Below are 27,082 nucleotides of genomic sequence, written 5' to 3'. Positions count from 1 at the left end.
ACACAGCTCGCGTGCGGTTGAAGCGGTATTGAATAGCATATTTCATGACAGGCGGATTGGTCGTCGAAGCACCATACCATTGCCCGCACGTTCACCGGATCTGACGTCCCCGGATTTCTTTCTGTGGGGAAAGTTGAAGGATATTTGCTATCGTGATCCACCGACAACGCCTGACAACATGCTTCAGCGCACTATCAATGCAATTACGAACATTACGGAAGGCGAACTACTCGCTGTCGAGAGGTATGTCGTTACACGTATTGCCAAATGCACTGAGGTTGACGGACATCATTTTGAGCATTTATTGCATTAATGTGGTATTTACAGGTAATCACGCTGTAACATCATGCGTTCTCAGAAATGATAAGTTCACAAAGGTACATGTATCACATTGGAACAACCGAAATAAAATGTTCAAACGTACCTACGTCCTGCATTTTAATTTGAAAAACCTACCTGTTACCAACTGTTCGTCTAAAATTGTGAGCCATGTGTTTGTGACTATTACAGCTGCATCTATCGCAAAGCGAAAGAAATGGTCCAACTAAAACATTCATATTTCTTTACGTACTACATGAATATGTAATAAAAATGGGGGTTCCTATTTTAAAAAACGCAGTCGATATCCGTTTGACCTATGGCAGCGCCATCTAGCTGGCCAACCATAACGCCATCTGGTTTCCCCCTTCAAGCTAGATGAGTTTCGTTCTTTGTAGTTTTTTCATTTGATGCTTATTTCGTGAGATATTTGGCACGGTCACTATCAATGGTCCACCCTGTATATAATTAAGGCGATAGCGACCAATGATGCATATGCACACCAAGCTCGAAATCTTACGGGAATCGGTGAGATGCCGAGCGTAATGAGGCTAATGAGCAGGGGCACTACATCAGTAGTTTGTGGCATAAGTTGAGAGTTCGACTCTGACAGGAGAAACTCTAGGGTAGCCTGTGAAATTGCAGTGACCACTGTGTTAGAATGGCGTAGTGGTCAGTATATTTGGCTGGTAAGCGGGAGACACGATTAAGGAACCCAGTCTGCCACACATTTTCAACTTACCCCATTGAGTGCCCAGTGGCAGCTAATGTCATTAACTCTTTTGTGTCTTGATACATGGTGGCTGCAGGATCAAAACTGTGTCCGTTCTTTCGGGCTTACCGAAAGAACGGACAACACATATCAAAATAATGTGCCCTGTTTGTGACTTTGTTGCCTTTTGTTGAATTCGTGCATCCAGCCTGAACAAATACTTCCATGAAACATAATTTTAACCATATATAGGACGAATTTCGCTATGGACATGCTTTATGGACAGTCTTTCTGCTCACAAAAAAAATAGCTCTGAGCACTATGCGACTTAACTTCTGAGGTCATCAGTCGCCTAGAACTTAGAACTAATTAAACCTAACTCACCTAAGGACATCACACACATCCATGCCCGAGGCAGGATTCGAACGTGCGACCGTAGCGGTCGCTCGGTTCCAGACTGTAGTGCCTAGAACTGCACGGCCACCCCGGCCGGCGGCTCACAAAACTCGCATTGTTCTAGTCGGGTACACACACCTGTCAACTTGGTCTGACAGCAGGTCATTAATCATTGGCCGTCGAATACTGTCTATCGGCTACCTTCCACGCAACATGTGCTGCCACCTTGTAGACACTTGTAGGCACGAAATTTAAAACGATGTCGGTATTCCGGAATTTTATTTATTGACCCACAATTGTACTCAAAAATAGTTCAAATGGCTCTGAGCACTATGGGACTTAACATGTGAGGTCATGAGTCCCCTAGAACTTAGAACTACTTAAACCTAACCAACCTAAGGACATCACACACATCCATGCCCGAGGCAGGATTCGAACGTGCGACCGTAGCGGTCGCGCGGTTCCAGACTGAAGCGCCAAGAACCGCTCGGCCACACTGGCCGGCACAATTGTACTATTGCTCCTCAGAGAGCGTTACTGAAGCTGTTGGAGCAGGACACCACGTGACCACGTTACAGTAGAGCGTGGAGGCGTTACCTTTGGCGTAAGCGATGTTGTCGAACTGGTCCGAGATCTGGGCTTGCGTGAGCACGGCATCCTCTTCCGGCGTCATGGCGCGAGTGCTGAGGCGGCAGTCAGCAGACAGTCCCAGCTGCATCTTGTCCAGCACAAACTGCTCGTCCAGACGCCACTCCGTCTCCACCTGTCAAACACAAAGTGGAACGAATCAGCGTCTCGAAACAGCACCAACAAGTAGAAGCGCTGTGATCGTCAACCCTAAGGTTTGATACAAGTGCGTAAGCTCCCACGGCCTGTTTCAGTTTGAACAAAACCATTTTGGGCCTGACGTGACGTCAGTTTGAAGCCAAAAACAAATTTTAAAACCAAATTTCCGTCCGTCTTTGAAGTGGTACTCTTCACACCCACTGAACTGTTGGTTTCAGGGGGTGGTCTATCGTTCCATTTCGGCTGCCGACGATCTTAGTCCAATGGGTCTCGTGTTTTCGAAAGCCAGAAGCTCCTCAAGGTCAGAGCTCTTTTTTGTTTTTGGGTCCACTGTCTTCTGACTGTTTTGATGTGGCCCACTATGAGTTCCTCTCTTGAGCCAGCCTTTTCATCTCAGGGTAGCAATTGTAACCTACGTCCGTAATTATTTGCTGGATGTATTCCAATCTTTGTCTTCCTCTACAGTTTTTACCCTCTACAGCTCCTGCTAGCACCACGGAAGTTATTCCCTAATGTTTTATCAGATGGCCTACCATCCTGTCACTTCTTGCCAGTTTTTTTCTTTTCTTTTTTGCATATATTCCTATCCTCGCCAGTTTTCCTCATTTCTTACCTTGTAAGTCCCCCTAATTTTCATCATTCTTCTGTATCACCACATCTAAAAAGCTTACATTCTCTTCTGTTTCGGTTTTTTCACAGTCCACGTTTCACTACTATACAGTGCTGTGCTCCAAAAGTTCATTCTCAGAAATGTCTTCCTCAAATTAAGGCCTATGTTTCATACCAGTAGACTTCTCCTGGCCGGAATGCCCTTTTCTCCGGTACTTGCCTGCTTTTTATATCCTCCTATCCCTGTCCGTCATGGGTTACTTTGCCGCTTAGCTAGCAGAATTCCTGAACTTCATCGACATCGTGAACACCAAGCCTGATGTAAAGTTCCTTGCTGTTCTCATTTCTGCCACTTCTCATTACTTTCGTCTTTCTTCAGTTTACACAATTCCATATTCTGTACTCACTACCATTCACATCATTCAGCAGATAATGCAATTTTTCACTTTGAGTGACTATAGAAATGTAATCAGCGAATGACATCATGAATATCCTTTCACACTGAATTTTAATCCCACTCTTGAAACTTTCTTTTATATCCGTCATTGCTTCTCCGATGTATAGGCTGAATAGCAGAGGCAGACGACTACATCCCCTTCTTAAACCCTTTTCAATTCGACCACTTCGTTCTTAGTCGTCCACTCTCATTGTTCCCTATTAATTCTTATGCATCCTGTATACTACCTGTCTTTTCCTACAGCTTATCCCTATTTTTCTCAGAATTTCGAACATTTTGCACCGTTTTTCATTTTCTAAAGCTTTTTCCAGGTCGACAGATCATATGAACATCTCATGATTTTTCCTCAGTCTTGCTTCCATTATCAACCGTAACGTCAGAACTGCCTCCCTGGTGCCTTTACCTCTCCTAAAGCCAAACTGATCGTCATCTAACAGACCCTCAATTGTCTTTTCCATCTTTTTCAGTAATATTCTTGTCAGAAACTTGCGTACATTAGCTGATTGTGTATTCTCGCACTCGTCGCTCTTGCTATCTTCGAAATTTTGTGGATGGTACTTTTCTGAAAGTCTAACGTATATCGTCAATCTCATACATTGTACTCACCAACGGGAATAGTCATTTTGTTGCCATGTACCCCAATGATTTTAGGATTTCTGATGGAATTGTCTATCCCGTCCGTCTTATTTGATTGTCTTTTAAAGTCTCATTATAATACCGGATCCCATATCTCTTCCCAGTAAAACAGTGCAAACAAGAGGCCACAGGAAAATTGTCGTGCGGCAGAAATGTCTTGCTACATGTAAGCGCTCGTCCGCATACAAGCCGTCTATTCGCTGTTGCGAGAGTAGGAGACGCCTTCTGTGCAACTACCACTCCACAGTCGTCATTATTTTGAAGTTCCCATTGACGTCAGGTGTTAGGTGAAAACCAGAATAGAAACGTGTACAGGAAAGAATATCCCTAACAATTAGCAGTTCAGTTGCATTGAAGACCGTCGCTGCAAAGACTGTCGGCACGTCGTGTTTAGTAGTCGGTTTTACTTTCAAAATTATCCCACCTTAATGATCAAAGGGGTTTTATTAAAAAAGAAATGCAAACCGGATGTTAATTTGTCACTGATGCTCCGATTCTCGTGATGTTGGGTATGTATACCATTTGAAAAATTAACTGGGCAACCCCATAACGCCGGTTCGCTTGTTAAAAAAAGTTAATTGGGGATTTTCGGACATGGCCCACAGGCCGAAAAATAGAAAAAAAAGATACAAACTATGGTGTCAAGTGGTAATGCTACAGGCGTCGGTGCTACAATTAACACTTGACACGATACTTTGTATCAGGTTTGTTTGCACCATGCCAGAAATACGCCTCTGAAGTATTCACATTCCTTGACAAAAGAAGCTAAGGGCCAAGAACGGAAGGATGCTTTACAGATCAGAGGGTATGTGATGTTATTTCATTGATTACAAAATTTAGTCAAATTTTCAAACTTCGTAGTACAAGCCCTCTTGTCAATATGACATTACACCATCTCTGGCGTGTACACATGCACTGATTTGGTTGGGCATGGTGTCATAAAATCGTTGTATTTTCTTAGAAGTTAGGCAGGTCTAAGCTTGATCTGGTACCGCGCGCCGCGGAATTTGAATCCCCACGAGACGTCAAGGACGTCGAAGACCCCTAGATGCCTTTGCACCATCGCGCCGTAAGCTGTTTATCCCTCCTATCAACTCTGATCCTCACCCCCCCCCCTCCTTTCCTCGGTCCTTTTCCTGGGCTCCCTCTCCCCCCCTTCCATCCTCTTTTTTCCCCACCTACCTTCTCTCTGCCCCCCTTCTCTCCCCCAAGTCCTTTTGCATTTCCCTCCTCTGCCTTTTACCATTCCCTCTCGCGTCTGCCCTGCCCCCCCTCCCACCCCCCATTATGTGTCCTCTGCCTCCTTCGGTCTCCCCCCTTTAGTTTTTCCTCTCCTCCCTCCTTGTTTTCCCCCTCATCTGTCCAGGTCCCCCCCCCCCCCCCCCAATCTGCCCTTGGCTATGGTGTGTCATCTTTGTGCCGACATTTTAGTGCAGTGTTTACAGTGAGTTTTCAGTGGTGTGTGTCTTTTCCGAAGTGTTGCAAACGGACATCATACTGTCGCTGGGTGTGATTTTTATATCTCTTGCGAACAGAAACCAGACTGTCGCCGTGTTTTTTAATTGTCTGTCTACTATGCTACCTGTCTGCTTCCTGTGTATTTTATTAGCATTGCCAACCCTTTTTTTATGTTTTAACTTTCCACTATTTTCCGCCATTTTAAAATTTAAGTCACCGTTTTATCGCCTGCTTTTATTGTTTCTTATCTTCTTCTTACGTTTTAAAAAGTCTGTAAGCTGCGGAGGAGCGTACTAAGTTACTGCCAGCCCGCCCCCTTAGGGGGGAATCGAAATTCAATAAAGGAAAAAAAAAAGCTTAGCCATCGAGTCTAATCTTGCGTACGCCTCTGGACACATGACTCTCCTTAGACAGCTTATTTACTTTCTTGTTCTGTGTACGACTGGACGTGGTTGTTAGGTTTTCTTGTGACTCCGTTGTTTCGATGTTGTTGTTGTTGTTTGTTCTGTCCTTCATTGGTTGTGTCTGTCCTGTATCATTGTGTTGTTGTTCGCGGGCCGCTCTGCGGGTCCCGCCGCGCTTTCCGTCACTTCATCCCCGCGAACGTTCCGGTCGCCGTTACAACACTTGATATCTTGTGTAGGCCTACTGGTTTTAGGACATAGTTGACGTCTGATCTAGCACCACACATATTCTGTATGGGACAGATCTACGAGCTCTTGCTGACCACTGAAGTACCTGAAAGTCACACATGCGATTCATACAGTCACGTGTCATGTCTGGACGGGCATCATCCGGTTGAAAGATGGCACAACGATACTGTCGCACGAGAGTTACGTCAAAGTTTCCTCAATCACTACCATTCGGAACTTGAAGTCATACCCAATGGCTACCCACTCCATGACGGCAGGAGTAATACCGGTGCGCCTCTTTAAAACATTTAGTGAATGGGACCTCTCAAAGGTCGCCGCCATACTCACCAATGCTGGTCATCCACTGTGGTGCAGAACCGCGACTCTTCGCTGAGCGCAACGGGAAGCCATTCATCAGCACTCTTTGCCTCCTGACCACGATATCACTCCAAATGCAGGCGCTTGTGGTGTTAACGGCTGGCCACTCATGGGCTCCTGATCGAGCTGCTGCTGGCCTCTGGCCGAAGGTGCAATATGACACAGAATGTTGCAGAGGGTTCAGTACTCGTTGGCAGGTGGCAGGACCAAACGATATGGGTCAGTGGTTAGCACACTGGACACGCATGCGGTTGACGGCAGTACAAATCTCTGCCTGGCCATCCAGACTTACATTTTCCGTGAGTTCTCTAAATATTAGCTAGCATCTGCCTGGGAGCTTCCTTTGATAAGGGCACAGCTGATTTCTCTTCCCCATGCTTTCTTAGTCTGAGCTTGTGCTCCGTCTCTAATGACCGAGCTGCCGAGGGACGTTACACTCTAATCTTCCTTCCTTCTTTCCTTCCTTCCTGTCGCAGGTGCAGATGTGAAGGAGGTACGATGTACTTGGTGCACAATGCGGCGACACGCCCTTGTGGTGATCGGAAATGGTCGCCCGGAACCTTGACGAAGAGTTTGCCTGTCCTCTCGTGCAGACCAACATCGGACTACTGTCACATCCGAATACCAAAAAAATGGTTCAAATGGCTCTGAGCACTATGGGACTTAACATCTGAGGTCATCAGTCCCCTAGAACTTAGACCTGCTTAAACCTAACTACCCTAAGGACATCACACACATCCATGCCAGAGGCAGGATTCGAACCTGCGACCGTAGCGGTCGCGCGGTTCCAGACTGAAGCACCTAGAACAGCTCGGTCACTCCGGCCGGCCACGGAGGCGCCCTCCGAATACCCCAAAAGTCTGGATACTGTACGTTTTGACCAGCCTGCCGAATGGAGACCCATAATGAGCACCTCTCAGTCTCTTTCACGTGCTGATAGTGTTGTCTCAGACGAGTACAGTGCGTGTCCGTGACCCCTACAGTGCTCACACGACATCTGACGTAGTTCACGCATCTTACACGGTCCAGTCACTTAATACGACCACCGCCTCAGTTCTACGTCAGCATGCAACAGCCATTCACAGACGGAAGGTCGCAGCATTAGTACTGGAGGGTACATAAACCGTGTCGGGGGGGGGGGGGGGGGGGGGAGGGGGGACACACACACGGGACGGGAGACAGTGTAGTCGTTGTCGTAATGTGGAAATGGAGCGATTTATGTCACGTCCTAAAGGGCATAACCATTTCCATTCCGACCAAGTTTGGAAGAATTTTCGAAACGGCTAACAAGGACACGGCACGACGATGGGGTCGGGGATTTGTCCGAAATTTTGTGTGGTGAAGGAGGACCCCTAACACCACACGTGGCTAAAATATTAGGACGCACTACCGGAAAATCCCGGGAAAAATCGATCCAAAGTTTCTTAGGTGCCGTATGAGTATGAAATGCGAGTGCTTTGCCGAGGCGCCGTCTGGCCTAAATGTTTAGGGCTCGGACTCTTACGCTAGAGGTCTCGGGTTCGATTCCTCCTCCGGCACTTTTTTTCTCTTCTGTTTCATTTTCTTTTGTTATTCCACCAATTATTCAGAAAGTTTCCCAAACCTACATTATCTTTAACAAATTAGTTACATTACTGAATAATTTTTTTTTTTTTGTGCAACAACACAATTCATGGCGGTGGGTTTTCCATTGTTCATTGTAAAGTATATGAGGAGAAGCATAGGGTTTTTAATCAGAATAGCAAAGTCGCTTGGGAAACATTCAATTTTTAAACACATAATAATTATAAACAAGAATCACAGTGGTAATTATCGTAAAAACAAACAAAGCAATAGTTTTTGCGACATCTTGCGCAACATATGACAGCGGAATTTTTACAATCACAGGGCGTTTGCAATAAATCTGTACAAAAACATGCCCCATTAACATTTACGAAAATGTTTTGAGTTTCTGATAACTTTGAGGCAAACCAGGAATATTGAATAATGTCTCTGAATATTGGTGACGATAATTGATGGTGAATTATAGAATGAATTTTTATACAATCTTCCCGGAAATTAATTTCACGATTCTCCTGTAGCAATTAGCTGCAATTTTGCAAGCAACAGAAGGAAAAAAATGTGGGGAGAAGGAATCGTACCAGTGACCTCTGTCATATATGTCCGAACGCTAACCATTTAGGCCAAACGGCGGCTCGGCAATAAACGTTTTATACTCATACGGCACCTAAGAAACTTTGGATCGATTTTTCTCGGGGTTTTCCGAGTAGTGCGTCCTAATATTTTAACCACGTGAGGTGTTAGGGGTCCTCCTTCACCACACAAAATTGCGGACAAATCCCCGACCCCACGGTCGTGTCGTCTCCTGGTAAGTCTGTAAACTGTTCGTATGCCACCGAGATTAGAGTACACTGAGATGACAAAAACCTTGGGATACCTCATAATATCGTGTCGGACTTCATTTTTCCCGGGGTAGTGCAGCAACTCGGCGTGGCATGGGCTCAACAAGTGGTTGGAAGTGTCCTCCAGAAATATTGTGCCTTGCTGCCTCTATAGCCGTCCACAGCTGCGAAAGTGTTTCGGTGCAGGATTTTGTGCACGAACTGACCTCTCCCATATACTGATAGGCCAAAATACTGTGACCACTGCCCACCGCAACGTTGGATGCGACTTGGTGGCGTTGCGGGTACGTGACGCGCTAACAGAAGTATGTAAGAGGAGCAGACGCCGACAGGATTCACCCCAGTTAAGATATGGGCTGCAAAAGGGGAAATCCATTGAGATAAGCGACCCTGACAAAGGGAACATTATTATTAAGTAGGGACTATGAACAAATATCGCGAAAACCGCAAAGCTGGTCGAATGTGCATGTGCTACTGTCTTAAGCGTCCACTGGAAGAGGTAGAAGGACAGCGACACTACCACTAGGCGCTAAATGGTTGGACGTCCACGACTCTTCACAGAACTTGAGGTTCGGAGGCTTGTCTGCTCTGTAAAGCACGATAGATGGTGATATGCGGCATACCAGCCGAAAGAAAAAATGGCTCTGAGCACTATGGGACTCAACTGCTGAGGTCATCAGTCCCCTAGAACTCAGAACTACTTAAACCTAACTAACCTAAGGGCATCACACAAATCCATGCCCGAGGCTGGATTCGAACCTGCGACCGTAGCGGTCTCGCAGTTCCAGACTGTAGCGCCTAGAACCGCACGGCCACTTCAGCCGCCCGCCCGAAGAGCACAGTGACGGTGCACGCACGACTGTTTTTCGGAACACATCGTCCATCGTACAGTTTTGAACATCGAGATCCTCAGCAGAGCACCCCTATGTGTTCACAAGTTGACCCAACGAAATCGTCAATTACCACTACTGGCTAGTAAAATTGCTACACCACGAAGATGACGTGCTACGGACGCGAAATTTCACCGACAGGGAGAAGATGCTGTGATATGCAAATAATTAGATTTTCAGAGCATTCACGCAAGGTGGCGACGGTGGCGCCACCTACAACGTGCAAACATGAGGAAAGTTTCCAAGCGATTTCGCATACACAAACAGCAGTTGACCGGCGTTGCTGCTGAAACGTTATTGTGATGCCTCGTGTAAGGAGGAGAAATGCATACCATCACATTTCCGACTTTGGTGAAGGTCGGATTGTAGCCTATCGCGATTGCGGTTTATCGTATCGTGATAGTGCTGCTCGCGTTGGTCGACATCCAATGACTCTTAGCACAATATGGAATCAGTGGGTTCAGGAGGGTAATACGGAACGCCGTGCTACATCCCAACGGCCTCGTATCACTACCAGTCGAGATGACAGGCATCTTATCCGCATAGATGTAAAGGATCGTGCAGACACGTCTCGATCCCTGAGTCAACAAATGGGGAAGTTTGCATGGCAACAACCATCTGCACGAACAGTTCGACGACGCTTGCAGCAGAATGGACTATCAGCTCGGAGACCATGGCTGCGGCTACCCTTGACGCTGCATCACAGACAGGAGCGCCTGCGATGGTGTACTCTACGACGAACCTGGGAGCACGAATGGCAAAACTTCATTTTTTCGGATGAATCCAGTTTCTGTTTACAGCATCCTGATGGTCGCCTCCGTGTTTGGCGACATCGCGGTGAACGCACATTGGAAGCGTGTATTCGTCATCGCCATACTGCCGTTTCACCCGCCGTTATGGTATGGGGTGCCATTGATTACACGTCTCGGTCACCTCTTGTTCGCATTGACGGCACTTTGAACAGTGGACGTTACATTTCAGATGTGTTACGACCCGTGGCTCTACCCTTCATTCGATCCCTGCGAAACCCTACATTTCAGCAGGATAATGCACGACCGCATGTTGCAGATCCAGTACAGGCCTCTCTGGATACAGAAAAAGTTCGACTACTGCCCTGGCCAGCACATTCTCCAGATCTCTCACCAACTGAAAACGTCTGGTCAATGGTGGCCAAGCAACTGGCTCGTCACAATACGCCAGTCACTATTCTAGATGAACTGTGGTATCGTGTTGAAGCTGCATGGGCAGCTATTCCTGTACATGTCATCCAAGCTCTGTTTGACTCAATGCCCAGGCGTATCAAGGCCGTTATTACGCCCAGAGGTGGTTGTTCTGGGCACTGATTTCTCAGGATCTATGCACCCAAATTGCGTGAAAATAATATATTTGCCCAATGAATACCCGTTTCTCATCTGCATATCTTCTTGGTGTAGCAATTTTAATGGCCAGTAGTGTACGATTGCAGTAGCCACGGGCTATCGGGATTCGACCGTCGATCAATGGAAACGTTCGGCTCTTCGGGTGAATCTCATTTTTAATACACTAGGTCGATAGTCGTGCCTACAAACGCCGTCGTCGAGGTGAACGACTGCTCGAAATGTGCAGCGCGCAAAGGACGCGCGTTGGTGGGAGCAGTCTTATGTTACGGGAGACATTCTCCTACGCCTGCATAGGAGTGTAAAGTTAATAAATGGCTGCTAACGGTCTCCAAGCTGCCGAACATAATTATTCACAGCCAATGGTTGGTTCAGAGGATCCAGTGCATTCCATGCAAACACAGTCAACACCATTATGGAGCCACCACCAACGCGCCCAGCGTCCATGACTTCGTGGTGACGGCGTCCCGCTCTAACCCTACCGTGAGCTCTTAGAAACTGAAATCGTGACTTATCTTACCAGCCCATGGTGTTCCAGTCGTCTAGGGTCCAGGACACTGCTCTCGATCGTTAAGTGAATTCGCCGGCTAAGGCACTGATCGTGGTGAGAGGTAATACCTGAAACTGTGGTGGTTGTTGTTGTGGTCTTCAGCCCTGAGACTGGTTTGATGCAGCTCTCCATGCTACTCTATCCTGTGCAAGCTTCTTCATCCCCAGTACCTACAGCAACCTACATCCTTCTGAATCTGCTTGGTGTATTCATCTCTTGGTCTCCCTCTACGATTTTTACCCTCCACGCTGCCCTCCAATATTAAATTTCTGATCCCTTGATGCCTCAGAACATGTCCTACCAACCGATCCCTTCTTCTAGTCAAGTTGTGCCACAAACTTCTCTTCTCCCCAATACTATTCAACACCACCTCATTAGTTATGTGATCTACCCATCTAATCTTCAGCATTCTTCTGTAGCACCACATTTCGAAAGCTTCTATTCTCTTCCTGTCTAAACTATTTATCGTCCATGTTTCACTTCCATACATGGCTACACTCCATAAATATACTTTCAGAAACGACTTCCTGACACTTAAATCTATACTCGATGGTAACAAATTTCTCTTCTTCAGAAACGCTTTCCTTCCTATCGCCGGTCTACGTTTTATATCCTCTCTACTTCGACCATCATCAGTTATTTTGCTCACTAAATAGCAAAACTCCTTTACTACTTTAAGTGTCTCATTTCCTAATCTAATACCCTCAGCATCACCCGACTTAATTCGACTACATTCCATTATCCTCGTTTCGCTTTTGTTGATGTTCATCTTATATCCTCCTTTCAAGATACTATCCATTCCGTTCAACTGATCTTCCAAGTCCTTTGTTGTCTCTGACAGAATTACAATGTCATCGGCGAAGTTTTCATTACTTCTCCATGGATTTTAATACAAACTCCGAATTTGTCTTTTGTTTCCTTCACTGCTTGCTCAATATACATCGGGGAGAGGCTACAACCCTGCCTCACTCCCTTCCCAACCACTGCTTCCCTTTCATGCCCCTAAACTCTTGTAACTGCCATCTGGTTTCTATAGAAATTGTAAATAGCCTTTCGCTCGCTATATTGTACCCCTGCCACTTTCAGAATCTGAAAGAGAGTATTCGAATCAACATTGTCAAAAGCTTTCTCTAAGTCTACAAATGCTAGAAACGTAGGTTTGCCTTTCCTTAATGTAGGTTCCAACATAGGTCGTAGGGTCAGTATTGCCTCACGTGTTCCAGTATTTCTACGGAATCCAAACTGATCTTCCCCTAGGTCGGCTTCTGCTAGTTTTTCCATTCGTCTGTAAAGAATCCGCGTCTTTCAGTGCTCTGTCAAACTCTTCACGCAGTCTCATATCTTCCATTTCAGCTTCATCTACATCCTCTTTCATTTCCATAGTATTGTCCTCAAGTACATCGCCCTTGTATAGACCTTGTATATACTCCTTCCAACTTTCTGCTTTCCCTTCTTTGCTTAGAACTGGGTTTCCATCTGAGCTCTTAATATTCGTACAAGTGGTTCTCTTTAATTTTCCTGTAGGCAGTATCTATCATACCCCTAGTGAGATAAGCCTATACATCCTTACATTTATCCTCTGGCCATCCCTGCTTAGCCATTTTGCACTTCCTGTCGATCTCATTTTTGAGACGCTTGTATTCCTTTTTGCCTGCTTCATTTACTGCATTTTTATATTTTCTCCTTTCATCAATTAAATTCAATATTTCTTGTGTTACCCAAGGATTTCTACTAGCCCTCGTCTTTTTACCTACTTGATCCTCTGCTGCCTTCACTGCTTCATCTCTCAAAGCTACCCATTCTTCTTCTACTGTATTTCTTTACCCCATTCCTACTATTTGTTCCCTTACGCTCTCCCTGAAACTCTGTACAACCTCTGGTTTAGTCAGTTTATCCAAGTCCCATCTCCTTAAATTCCCACCTTTTTGCAGTTTCTTCAGTTTTAATCTACAGTTCATAACCAATAGATTGTGGTCAGAGTCCACATCTGACCCTGGAAATGTCTTACAATTTAAAACCTGGTTCCTAAATCTCTGCCTTACCATTATATAATCTATCTGAAATCTGTCAGTATCTCCAGGCATCTTCCATGTATACAACCTTCTTTTATGATTCTTGAACCAAGTGTTAGGTATGATTAAGCTGTGCTCTGTGCAAAATTCTACCAGGCGGCTGCCTCCTTCATTTCTTAGCCCCAATCCATATTCACCAACTACGTTTCCTTCTCTCCCTTTTCCTGCTACCGAATTCCAGTCACCCATGACTATTAAATTTTCGTCTCCCTTCACTATCTGAATAATTTATTTTATTTCGTCATACATTTCATAAATTTCTTCGTCATCTGCAGAGCTAATTGGCACATAAACTTGTACTACTGCAGTAGGCGTGGGCTTCGTGTCTATCTTGGCCACAATAATGCGTTCACTATGCTGTTTGTAGTAGCTTATCCGCATTCCTATTTTTTTATTCGTTATTAAACCTACTCCAGCATTACCACTATTTGACTTTCTATTTGTAGCCCTGTATTCGCCTGACCAAAAGTCTTGTTCCTCCTGCCACCGAACTTCACTAATTACCACTATATCTAACTTTAACCTATCCATTTCCCTTTTTAAATTTTCTAACCTACCTGCCCGATTAAGGGATCTGACATTCCACGCTCCGATCCGTAGAACGCCTGTTTTCTTTCTCCTGGTAACGACGTCCTCTTGAGTAGTCCCCGCCCGGAGATCCGAATGGGGGACTATTTTACCTCCAGAATATTTTACCCAAGGGGACGCCTTTATCACTGACCATACAGTAAAGCTGCATGCCCTCGGGAAAAATTACGGCTGTAGTTTCCCCTTGCTTTCAACCGTTCGCAGTACCAGCACTGCAAGGCTGTTTTGGTTAGTGTTACAAGGCCAGATCAGTCAATCATCCACACTGTTGCCCCTGCAACTACTGAAAAGGCTGCTGCCCCTCTTCAGGAACCACGCGTTTATCTGGCCTCTCAACAGATACCCCTCCGTTGTGGTTGCTCCTACGGTACGGCTATCTGTATCGCTGAGGCACGCAAGCCTCCCCACCAACGGCAAGGTCCATGGATCATGGTGGCGGGGGGGCGGTGGGGCGGGGGGCCGGGGGGGGGGGGGGGGAACGAATTGTGGTATTCTCAGCATACTCTTGGCATTTGCGAAATGGAATGTACGTACCATGATTCTAGTTCCAACTACCACACCGTGTTCAAAAACTTGTTGATTGCTATCGTGCGGCCATAATCACGTCGGAAAACTTTTCACATGAATCACCTGACAACAAATGACAGCTTCGCCAGTGCGCTACGCTTTTATACCTTGTGTACATCTACATCTACATTCATACTCTGTAAGCCACCTGACGGTGTGTGGCGGAGGGTACGTTGAGTACCTCTATCGGTTCTCCCTTCTGTTCCAGGCTCGTATTGTTCGTGGAAAGAAAGATCGTCGGTATGCCTCTGTGTGGGCTCTAATCTCTCTGATTTTATTCTCGTGGTCTCTTCGCGAGATATACGTAGGAGGGGCGCGCAATATACTGCTCGACTCCTCGGTGAAGGTATGTTCTCGAAACTTCAACAAAAGCCCGTACCGAGCTTCTGAGATTCTCTCTTGCAGTCTTCCACTGGAGTTTATCTATCATCTGCGTAACGCTTTCGCGATTACTAAATGATCCTGTAACGAAGCGCGCTGCTCTCCGTTGGACCTTCTCTATCTCTTCTATCAACCCCATCTGGTACGGATCCCACACTGCTGAGCAGTATTCAAGCAGTGGGCGAACAAGCGTACTGTAACCTATTTCCTTTGCTTTCGGATTGCATTTGCTTAGGATTCTTCCAATGAATCTCAGTCTGGCATCTGCTTTACCGACGATGAACTTTATATGATCATTCCATTTTAAATCACTCGTAATGCGTACTCCCAGATAATTTATGGAATTAACTGCTTCCAGTTGCTGACCTGCTATTTTGTAGCTAAATGATAAGGGAACTATATTTCTATGATTCGCAGCACATTACACTTTTTTACACTGAGATTCAATTGCCATTCCCTGCACCATGTGTCAATTCGCTGCAGATCCTCCTGCATTTCAGTACAATTTTCCATTGTTACAGCCTCTCGATATACCACAGCATCATCCGCAAAAAGCCTCAGTGAACTTCCGATATTATCCACAAGGTCATTTATGTATATTGTGAATAGCAACGATCCTACGACACTCCCCTGCGGCACACCTGAAATCACTCTTACTTCGGAAGACTTCTCTCCATTGAGAATGACATGCTGCTTTCTATTATCCTGGAACTCTTCAATCCAATCACACAATTGGTCTGATAGCCCGTATGCTCTTACTTTGTTCATTAAACGGCTCTAGGGAACGGTATCGAGCGTCTTGCGGAAATCAAGAAACACGGCATCTACCTGGGAACGCGTGTCTATGGTCCTCTGAGTGTCGTGGACGAATAGCGCGAGCTGGGTTTCACACAATCGTCTTTTTCGAAACCCATGCTGATTGCTACAGTGGTGGTGGTGGTGGTGGTTAGCGTTTAACGTCCCGTCGACAACGAGGTCATTAGAGACGGAGCGCAAGCTCGGGTTAGGGAAGGATTGGGAAGGAAATCGGCCGTGCCCTTTCAAAGGAACCATCCCGGCATTTTGCCTGAAACGATTTAGGGAAATCACGGAAAACCTAAATCAAGATGGCCGGAGACGGGATGGAACCGTCGTCCTCCCGAATGCGAGTCCAGTGTGCTAACCACTGCGCCACGATTGCTACAGAGTAGATTTCTAGTCTCCAGAAAAGTCATTATACTCGAACATAATTTACACGATACTACCGCAATATGTACACGTACGAATCGGTATCCCAGGAATTTTGTTACCTCAGTGTATCCTTTCCGTACAACTAAACTTATTAATGGTGAGTCGGATTTGTTTTCGTGTCAAATTTCCGTCTGGATGGGATTTATCGACGACTTATTGTCACGTCGAATTAATTCACGCCTGCAGGCAGCCAACCTAATGAAGAATTTGCAAAGCAGACTACTATCGTTTCGCATCAGCAGCTTCAATGAACTGCACGCACGTACTTTTACGCCCATATTTACGTCCGTTGCGTCACAAACGATGCACGTGTAGAGCATGTGCTCTAACCAGCGACTGGTGTCTATTTTCTGTAGTTCTTGTAGGTTTTGCACAGCTGTATTTTGAAACCTCGGAGGCACTGAGGAATAAAAATACAGCAGTCATTAATCTTTAGATTGTTTTGAACACCCCAGTGCTTTCCTAGTCACGGACCTGCTGAAGGTGGTGTGCCATTGTCTTCCTCCAGCCTTTGAACACCGAGCCAGTTACAAGGGGGAGCTACGGTTTAACGTGTATTCCGAACCACTGCGCAACTCGTCGTTTTTCACATCATCAGAAATTGCCAGAAACGCAAGAAGTGATACATGACAGATCAAAATCATAGGACTAACCAGGGACTGAATACGAGATCTTTTGATTAGCAATCCAGCGCCGCACCACTGAACCAGCGAGTCACATTACTAGTGAATAGCCCTGTATAATATGTGTTTGTTCAGAATACTTTCAGCCTCTATGAAACAGGTAGTTGGCGGGAGCGTGAAAGTTGTTGGAATATCAGACGAGAGGAACTCACAGCGTGCGTGTTGAAGTACTCGAAGAAGGTGGCGAAGCCCTCGTTGAGCCAGAGTACGCTCCACCAGGAAGGCCCCACCAGGTCGCCGAACCACTGGTGCGCGTACTCGTGAGAGATGACGTTCGCCACGCTCTTCCGGTACGACGTGGGCGTCTCTCGTTCATCCACCAGAATGCGGCGCTCCCTGCAATACACAAGCCAAGTTCTGGTTTTTACAGTACGAAGCCAGGAGAGCACTAGACCCCTTCGGGCTTTCGCGAGGCGATAAAGTGGATATAATCCAAAAGAAATGCACACTATTTTTTTAAAAAATCCATTTCTTATTCTACATGTTTGAAAGTTTTACGGTGTGTAGATACATCTTTTAGGAACAATATTTTCATTTCTCCACATAATTTCCATCCCTCTCAACTGCCTTATGCCATCTTGGGACCAGCGCCTGTATACCCACATGGTAAAATTCTGGACCAACCCGTTGGAGCCACTGTTTGGCAGCGTGCACAAGGGAGTCATCATCTTCAAACCTTGTTCCACGAAGAGAGTCTTTCAGTTTACCAAAGAGATGATAGTCACATGGAGCCAGGTCAGGACTGTAAGGCGGGTGTTTCAGTGTTGTCCATCCGAGTTTTGTGATCGCTTCCATGGTTTATGACTGACATGTGTCCGTGCATTGTCGTGAAACAGCAAAACGTCCTGCTTTTGCCGATGTGGTCGAACACGACTCAGTCGAGATTGAAGTTTCTTCAGTGTCGCCATATACGCATCAGAATTTAGGATAGTTCCACTTGGCATGATGTCCACAAGCAAGAGTCCTTCGGAATCGAAAAACACCGTAGCGATAACTTTTCCAGCAGAAGGTGTGGTTTTGAATTTTTTTTCTTCGGTGAATTTCCATGATGGCACTCCATTGATTGCCTCTTCGTCTCAGGTGAATGATGGAGCCATGTTTCATCACCTATCACAATTCTTCCAAGAAATTCATCTCTACCATTCTCGTACTGTTCCAAAATTTCGCTGTATACAGTTTTACTTGTTTCTTTGTGAGGCACTGTCAACATCCTGGGAACCCACCTGGCACAAACGTTTTTTAACGCCAACACTTTCAGTATTCTGCAAACACTTCCTTCCCCTATCCCAACGCAGTGTAACAATTCGTTCACTGTGATGCGTCTGTCAGCAATTCGTAGCCACTCGGTACTAGCCGAGCGGTCTAGGGCGCTGCAGTCATGGACTGTGCGGCTGGTCCCGGCGAAGGTTGGAGTCCTCCCTCGGGCATGGGTGTGTGTGTTTGTCCGTAGGATAATTTAGGTTAAGTAGCTTAGGGACTGATGACCTTAGCAGTTAAGTCTCATAAGATTTCACACACATTTGAACCAATTCGTTAACTCTCTGCACATCGTCTGGAGCGTGTGCAGTGCGAGGCCTGCCGCTGAGAGGACAAATGGTTCAAATGGCTCTGAGCACTATGGGACATAACTTCTAAGGTCATTAGTCCCCTAGAACTGAGAACTCGCATTTCTTTTGGAGTGACCCTCGTATTATTGTTAAAAGTCATGATGAAACCTTCAGCTGTCATTTACAGGGTTATTCTAAATGATGGATCCATTTTCAAAAATACGTATTTACTCAACTACAAACCCAAAATGAACAAGGTTTATACCAATGAAAAGAGGTCGTTTCAAAGTTTTTGGCGGTCGGCGGCGGAGGGGCGGTGATGGTTTCAGAAGCGGCCGATAGAGTTCGTGCGGCAATAGGACCGTCATTCCGCTTGACCGTCAGTTGTGAGTGAGATGGCAACTTTGGAGCACAAGGTTTTCTGCGTTCTTGAGCTTGCGAAACGTGAGTCGCAAATTGCAGTACAGGGGCATTTCGTACCAAATTCGGTATTCAACCACCAACTCGCAAAAGCGTTAGCCGTTGGTTTAAGCAATTTAAACACACTGGGAGTGTGTGCAAAGGAGAAAGTACAGGCCGATCGCGTGTGTCAGAGGATGATGTCCGACGGATTCAAGAAAGTTTTGTGTCCAGTCCCAGTAAGTCTACCAATAGAGCCAGTCGAGAACTTGGAATACTCCAACCAACTGTATGAAAAGTTTTGAGACGGTTTTTGCTGTACAAGCCCTTCCGATTACAAACTGTGTTGGCTCTCAACCCCAATGACAAAGAGAAGCGTCTCGCATTTTGTGTTTATATGCTAGCAAAGATGGGGATGACGCATTTTTACAGTGTGTAATTTTTAGCGATGAAGCGTCGTTCCACCTTAGTGGAAAAGTCAATAGAAACAATGTTCGCATAAGGGATTTGAAAAATCCACATTCACCATTGCAACACGAAAGAGACTCATCGAAGATCTACGTGTTCTGTGTCGTATCCTGTACAAAGGTTTATGGACCATTTCTCTTTGGGAAAGAACTATGATGGGAATCACGCACCTGGACGTGTTGGAACAATGGCTGTTGCCTCAAGTTATGGAAGTTTCCCAGGACTTCATTTTCCAACAGGATGGAGCTCCGCCCCATTGGCACCGGGATGTACTTTTGAATGACTTCCTTTCTCAGCGCTGGATCGATGGCAGGGGACTTGAGGAACTGACTCCGCACTTCTGACCACCGAGATCTCCTGATCTCACACCCTGTGACTATTTCTTATGGGGTTATGTGAAGGAAGCTGCTTACGTCCGGCCTCTACCAACCACTCTGAACGATCTGCAGAACCGGATCACTGCTGCCGTGCAGTCAGTAGCAGCAGATACGCTTTCGCGTGTGTGGGACGAGTTTGGCTACCGCGTCGATGTTTACCGTGCAGCCCACGGTGGCTACATTGAACATTTATAACATTTATCACATTTCTAATTATTAAATAATTACTAAAAATTAATTATTTACAAATTATTAAATTTATTAAATTGATATTAAAAAATAAAAAAAGTCTTTGAAACTTCCTCTTTTCGTTGGTATAAAGATTGTTGGTTTTGGATTTGTACTAGAACAAATACGAAGTTTTGAAAATAGGTTCATCATTTAGAACAACCCTGTGTTTTTCACAGTTCGCTATTAGTTTCGGTCAATGATCATTATCAAGCTTAGCTGGCATAAACGGCAGAAAAGTTCTACCACAATTTGAACAAAAATAATTAGGTCCTTTAAGCCCGCCATAATACGTAAAATATTTCTCGCAATAATAACTGTGTACGAGGATTTTCGTCAAGATGTAAGTCCACATTGACACCTAGTAACACACTGACTTAAGAAAAGCCTATATCACATACATACTATACTGGGATGGAAAAAAACCGGCGACTGGGATGTGAATGTCAGCTCTTGCACCCCTCACTCATCTTCCAGTGAAAGACCTTCTGGTCAGACCGACTTGGTTTGTAACACCAAGCGTACGCTGTAACCACAGTATAATTTCTGCGACACTGCCTTCCATATAGCATCATAACAACGACTATCATGTTTATAAACACAACGCAGCAAAACTACAAATGGCCTGCAGTAATAGAGAAGTTAAGACTAACCCCTAGTATGTAAAAAAATTATTTTCTTTGGCAAATACACTACTGGCCATTAAAATTGCTACACCACGAAGATGACGTGCTACAGACGCGAAATTTAACCGACTGGAAGGAGATGCTGTGATATGCAAATGATTAGCTTTTCAGAGCGTTCACACAAGGTTGGCGCCGCTGGCGACACCTACAGCGTGCTGACATGAGGAAAGTTTCCAACCGATTTATCATACACAAACAGCAGTTGACCGGCGTTGCCTGGTGAAACGTTGTTGTCATGCCTCCTGTAAGGAGGAGAAATGCGTACCATTACGTTTCCGACTTTGATAAAGGTCGGATTGTAGCCTATCGCGATTGCGGTTTATCGTATCGCGACATTGCTGTTCGCGTTGGTCGAGATCCAATGACTGTTAGTAGAATATGGAATCGGTGGGTTAAGGAGGGTAATACGGAACGCCGTGCTGGATCCCGACGGCCTCGTATGAGTAGCAGTAGAGATGACAGGTATCTTATCCGCATGGCTGTAACGGATCGTGCAGCCACGTCTCGATCCCTGAGTCAACAGATGGGGACGTTTGCAAGACAACAACCATCTGTACGAACAGTTCGACGACGCTTGCAGCAGCATGGAATATCAGCTCGGATATCATGGCTGCAGTTACCCTTGACGCTGCATGACAGACAGGAGCGCCTGCGATGGTGTACTCAACGCCGAACCTGGGTGCACGAATGGCAAAACGTCATTTTTTCGGATGAATCCAGGTTCTGTTTACAGCATCATGACGGCCGCATCCGTATTTGGCGACATCGCCGTGACGCACTAATCACCGGAGTCAGCGGATCGTTTATACTAAAATAATCAGAAAATATTCCTGAAAAACTTCGGGAACTTTGTCGGGGTTTTGATTCAGCTTGTGCTAGCGCAAAAATATTCCTTTCGGAGCACAAAAAAGGTGAATCTGCTCCTTTTTGAGAGACTGAGACTGAGAAGTCGGGTATCAGCTGCCTCATTAGACCTTCTTCAGCACATGTGAACATATAAGCACTCTTTGTAACATTCAGCCAACCTCTCGCTGCCGCAAGCTCCCCTAACTGTAACTCACTCACACACACCCGTCCATCGCTGTAAGTCGCTCATTGCCCTCCACTCCCAGTTGCCCATACTTCCTCATTCATTATCCCTTTGTGACTCTATGTCACTGTCCCCTGTCTCATAGCCACAGTCTTCTTCGTTCTGTTCTACTCCTACAGCCTCCTCTGAATGTCACTAGTTCCCTCTTTCTCTCTCTTACTGCTGTCCCTTTCATTTCTTCCCAATGCTGCCCCCTCTTCTCACTCTCTTCCTCACTGTCACTGTCATTGTCATAGACTCTGACTATATTTATCATTGGCTCTCACCCACTTGCACTTTCTCCTCCTTATTCTTCTCCCAGTTGCACTGTCTCCTTCACTCTCTTCCTAGCACTGTTCTGCCATTCTCAACTATAATGCCACTGTGTTCTCTCTTTCTCTCACACTGTCTCTGTCTGTTCCACAATTTCCGTACCACAACTACAGTCTACTATCTCTCAGTATTTATTAATTTTCCGTCTCTTGCCCTCTGCTACTGTCTCCTTGTTTCTCAGCATCAAAAAGCGTGAAAATGTTCTCATGCCAAAATATTTGGGAAAACTTTAAATGTGTTGAAGGATGTAGAATGAGGCAGTAGGCACCCCACTTTTCAGTCAGCCTTTCAAATAAAAGGTATTCATCCTGTGCTCCGATAGGTGCATTTTCCCATTGGTTCTCTTACTTTCCTGAAACAGCGAAGCAAGTCACTCGTATGAAAAGAACTTTATGGGTCAGTAAAATTTTGATGCTCTACATACGTTAAATCGAAATAAGGCAAAGCTAATTTTAAACCTCAGACCGGATTTTACTTGCACAAAAATTTTGCATTTGGTTCAGTACTACAACCTTGGATTCACAGCACCCTTCTAATTATCATGGAAGCACTTTACAATATAATTCTCCGTACTACGTTAGTTTATAAACTACGTTTCCACCTCACACCGGATTTTACGTCCACATTTTACATGAATAGGTAGCATAATTTTTAACATTTGTATCTCGTAAACGGATAAAGATATCAAGTAATTTTTCAAAGTTATTCGCGTGTGAGATCTTAGGAACGTATCGTAAAAATTTCAGCTATTTGCTGTGGGCAGCCGTCTTGGAATCCGCTGATCGGTTTTGGCACCAAAAAATTAAGTTCTTTGGGTGTTTCTTGATAATGGATAAATATTTTTGAAAACGAAAAGATGATACTTCTAGATAAATTTCTAGAGAACATACCGTTAAAATATAGGCAATTTCCTGCGTTTCGGTATTTAGGTACCCGCTGCTGACTGCGAAAATAATGGTGAAAAATGCTTTTCTCGCGTTTTCTCAGGAACTGCCGAAGAGATAAATGGTGCTCCCTTAAGCACATTATGGCACAGCGTAGACCACATTTAAAGCATAAAGAATAACCGATTTGCTTAAGCTGAGAGAAGTGTGTAATATTCGAACTTTGACCCTGTATTGCAGGATAATTCCAATAAGGTGGACCTTACTCTGCGTATACATATGGCCCCTAGCCCATGGGCTGTCGAAAACACTTAGTCCTCCTTTCTATTACCAAGAGGTATGAGCTCCGAAAAATGTCTGGTTTTATATGTGGCGTTTGCTGTCGCATGCCTACCTAAAAATCAAATAAGATATCTGATGATGAGCGTAAGCTCGTGGCGAAAGCCTTTGGAACAGATCCGGACAATATGATTATTGCGGCTTTTGATACTGGATTATTGCAGAAAGGATCCACCGTACGAGGGCCATTCAATAAGTAATGCCCCACCTTTTTTTAAAAAAGCCATTCATATACATAGACATGTCCTTGTTGGTGCTTCAGATTTGTGTTTGTTCTTTGCGCCGGTGAAGTTTCGAACCGTTCTGGCAGATGGCAGAGCCGTAGTACAGCGTACAAATGGCGTCTACATACGACTCACGTCACAAGCAGCGTGCTGTTTTCGAAAGAAACGTCGGCGAACATCCATAACCGTTTGCGTGCAGTGTGCGTCGATGCTGTAGTTGAAAGGAGTACAGTTGGGCGAATGGTAAAAGAAAGTTACAGCCTCAGCAGATGCAGAAACAGAGTTACATGATCAGCTACGCTCGGTACGTCCTGTCACAGCCACTGGTCCAAACATGCTGAATCGTGCGGATGCCATTATTCGTGCTGACCAAAGCATCACAACTCGACAATTGGCTCACAGTTGTCGGTCAGCATTGAAAGTGCCTCTGCAATGACAGAGCCTCTCGGAGACTCAAAGAGCTGCTAACGATGGGTTCCACGAATGCTCACAGTAGACCACAAGAGTCAAAGAAAGACCATTTCATCTGAATTGTTGGAGAGTTTTGAGACACACTTTGAAGATGAGGAGAGTGTCAGTCATCCAGTGAAAATATGGCCACGCCTACAGGACAACAGCTTTTACCAGCTGGGAATACATTGTAAGTAGGCCGTATAGGTTTTTTTTATTGGTAACGCCACGTAGCGCTCTGTATGAAAATCACTGGCTGTGCTGTGTGCAGTCGGTGGCTGGTTTGCATTATTGTTGGCTATTGTAGTGTTGGGCAGTTGGCTGTTAACAGCGCGTAGCGTTGCGCAGTTGGAGGTGAGTCGCCAGCAGTGGTGGATGTGGGGAGAGAAATGGCGGAGTTTTGAGAGCGGATGATCTGGACGTGTGTCCATCATAGACGGTAAATTTGTAAGACTGGATGTCAGGAACTGATATATATATATATATATATATATATATATATATATATATATATATATATATATATATATATTATGACTTTTGAACACTATTAAGGTCAATACATTGTTTGTTCTCTATCAAAATGTTTCATTTGCTAACTATGCCTATCAGTAGTTAGTGCCTTCAGCAGTTTGAATCTTTTATTTTGCTGGCAGTAGTGGCGCTCGCTGTATTGCAGTAGTTCGAGTAACGAAGATTTTTGTGAGGTAAGCGATTCATGAAAGGTATAGGTTATTGTTAGTCAGGGCCATTCTATTGTAGGGATTATTGAAAGTCAGATTGCGTTGCGCTAAAAAATATTGTGTGTCACTTTAGTGAATGTCTGAGTACGTTCAGTTTTGCTCGGCTGTTTGAAAATCAAATAACATAAGATGTTTATCAGAGCAATCATTCATTAATTTTTCTAAGGGGACGTTTCAACATGCTCTTCCACAACGTTGGCGTACGGCTGTAGAGCGTGATGGCGACTACATAGAAAAATAGGACGTGGACAAGATATGTTGATGTACATTGTCACCAAATTCTGACTCTTAACAATAAATATTTTTTGAGAAAAAAAAGTGGTGCATTACTTACTGTACGACCCTCATTGCATGTCTACATGGTGCCCTTGTTAGGCGTGTATAACTTTCCAGTCTGCTGTTTTTTGTACTTCAAAGAATCTCCACATTTGCACGTCGTGACCAATAAGAGAAGAACACATGACAACACAGCAACTTCTGTTTCGGGAAATACAGTTCGGTAACAGATACGTTAACATATATTATTTGAAGAAAATGTTTAGTTTTTCGCCAAATAGTGCCTCATTTATAACTCTTGTGATCTGCCGGTCGTAACAGTCCGTTACACAGTACTGCTCAGTGGCTTGTGCATATGCAGCCTTCAAAAACTGATAGTACATAAATACAGAGTTTTACAGATTTTGTTAGATAGTAGATGAGACACACCTCCCTACTTTAAAATCAGTTTTACTCTCGTTAGAACTAGAGCAACTTTCCTGGAAGCAGTTGTCAAACAGAGCATTTAGCTGTTGTTTTGCGGGATATCTTGTCACGGTTACCTGTTACAAAACTGTAATAATTCCAATCTACTGTTGGTAAGTAGTCCCCGTGTAGGAAATCGACGGTCTAGTTGAAATTCTTTAAAAATGGTTAAAAAACAGTCTCGATAGCAATAAAATGTTAAGTTGAAATGGTAACCGGTTTCGACCAGAATGTGACCATCTTCAGGACATTTACACCACGGTGGTAGGCGGTGGCGGTGAACGAACCAGTTGTCATGGCTCCACGAACGTCAACTACTGGAGCAGTTTCAATTTCCATTTACGACAGAGTATTTCCGCAAACCCTGTGACAGAACAACTGGTTTTAGTGTTCGGAGCAATGAGAGGGAAGTTTTAGTGATATTAGAAATTTGGGGCAGACCTGCTTTGATGGTCTACAATAACTCGCGATAAGCAGTAGGCCCTCGTTTGGACCCCTGTACGGCACTTATTTACATTTTTTACGATATATTCAGATATTCAGAGATGTATGCAGCTGCAGCGAAGTTACCTGTAGGTGACGAGGCCCCAGTTCTCCATGGCGCCGGCAGAGAAGTCAGGGATGGACAGCTGGTCCATCTTGGTAATAGTAGACTCGTTGTAATTGATGCCAGTGTAGTTTTCCATAGCCTGTGGAAACACACACAGAGACATCAATCTCTGACACTGACAACTGCAGAAAAGCCTTTGCTGAGACTAAGCAGTGAGCTCACAGTTCAAATTGATCACAGGATATGTCGAAGTCGATAGTAATTTCAGATGGCTCCAGATCACGTGAAACGATCTGTAGCAGAGGAAGCTGCCTGGAATGATCACCTGTTTCCCGTATCCTGATATTTGTGGCCTGATACTTCCTCATTTATTCATTGTAATTCCGTGTAGTTTTAGTAGATATACAAGGGGCGTTCAACAAGTAATGCAACGCAATGATTTTTGAAAGCAGGTTGCGTTAGGGTTGGTTGTTTTGGGGAAGGAGACCAGACAGCGAGGTCATCGGTCTCATCGGTTTAGGGAAGGACGGGGAAGAAAGTCGGCCGTGCCCTTTGAAAGGAACCATCCCGGCATTTGCCTGGAGCGATTTAGGGAAATCACGGAAAACCTAAATCAGGATGGCCGGACGTGGCAGGTTGTCTTATCCAGTATTCCAGCGCACCATACTATTCCCCACTCTTTTGGCTGCAAAACACTATTTTCCGATATAACCACTGTTCATTGCAATGGCCTTACTCCATCTTACTGGGAGGGCCTGAATGCATGCATGGTACCAGTCTGCTGGCGATGAACCTATGTTTCGTCTTCTCTGACGTTGTTCGACATAAAATTGTCACGATCATCTTCGTAAAGTGGCAAGCAATTCGGCAGAGATGGTTCTTCGTTACTTTTCACGGTCTTCTGTTGGCGATGAGGAACCCAG

The 27,082-nt window shown here is 45.0% G+C and overlaps 1 protein-coding gene across 1 annotated transcript in view; it reads right to left on the bottom strand.

Annotated features, from left to right (window-relative positions):
- Window positions 1-27,082, bottom strand: part of LOC124799102 (aminopeptidase N-like) — a 147,122-nt gene that overhangs the window by 73,630 nt on the left and 46,410 nt on the right. Inside the window, exons 5-7 of the mRNA XM_047262641.1 lie at window positions 26,180-26,298; window positions 17,274-17,457; window positions 2,024-2,189 (exon numbers count right to left, since the gene is read on the bottom strand). Coding sequence (XP_047118597.1) covers window positions 2,024-2,189; window positions 17,274-17,457; window positions 26,180-26,298 — 469 coding nt within the window. The remainder of the gene's footprint in view (window positions 1-2,023; window positions 2,190-17,273; window positions 17,458-26,179; window positions 26,299-27,082) is intronic.

The sequence above is a fragment of the Schistocerca piceifrons genome, chromosome 5 (genome assembly GCF_021461385.2).
Source record: "Schistocerca piceifrons isolate TAMUIC-IGC-003096 chromosome 5, iqSchPice1.1, whole genome shotgun sequence".
NCBI lineage: Eukaryota > Metazoa > Arthropoda > Insecta > Orthoptera > Acrididae > Schistocerca > Schistocerca piceifrons.
This window is presented reverse-complemented; position numbering and strand designations above follow the sequence as displayed.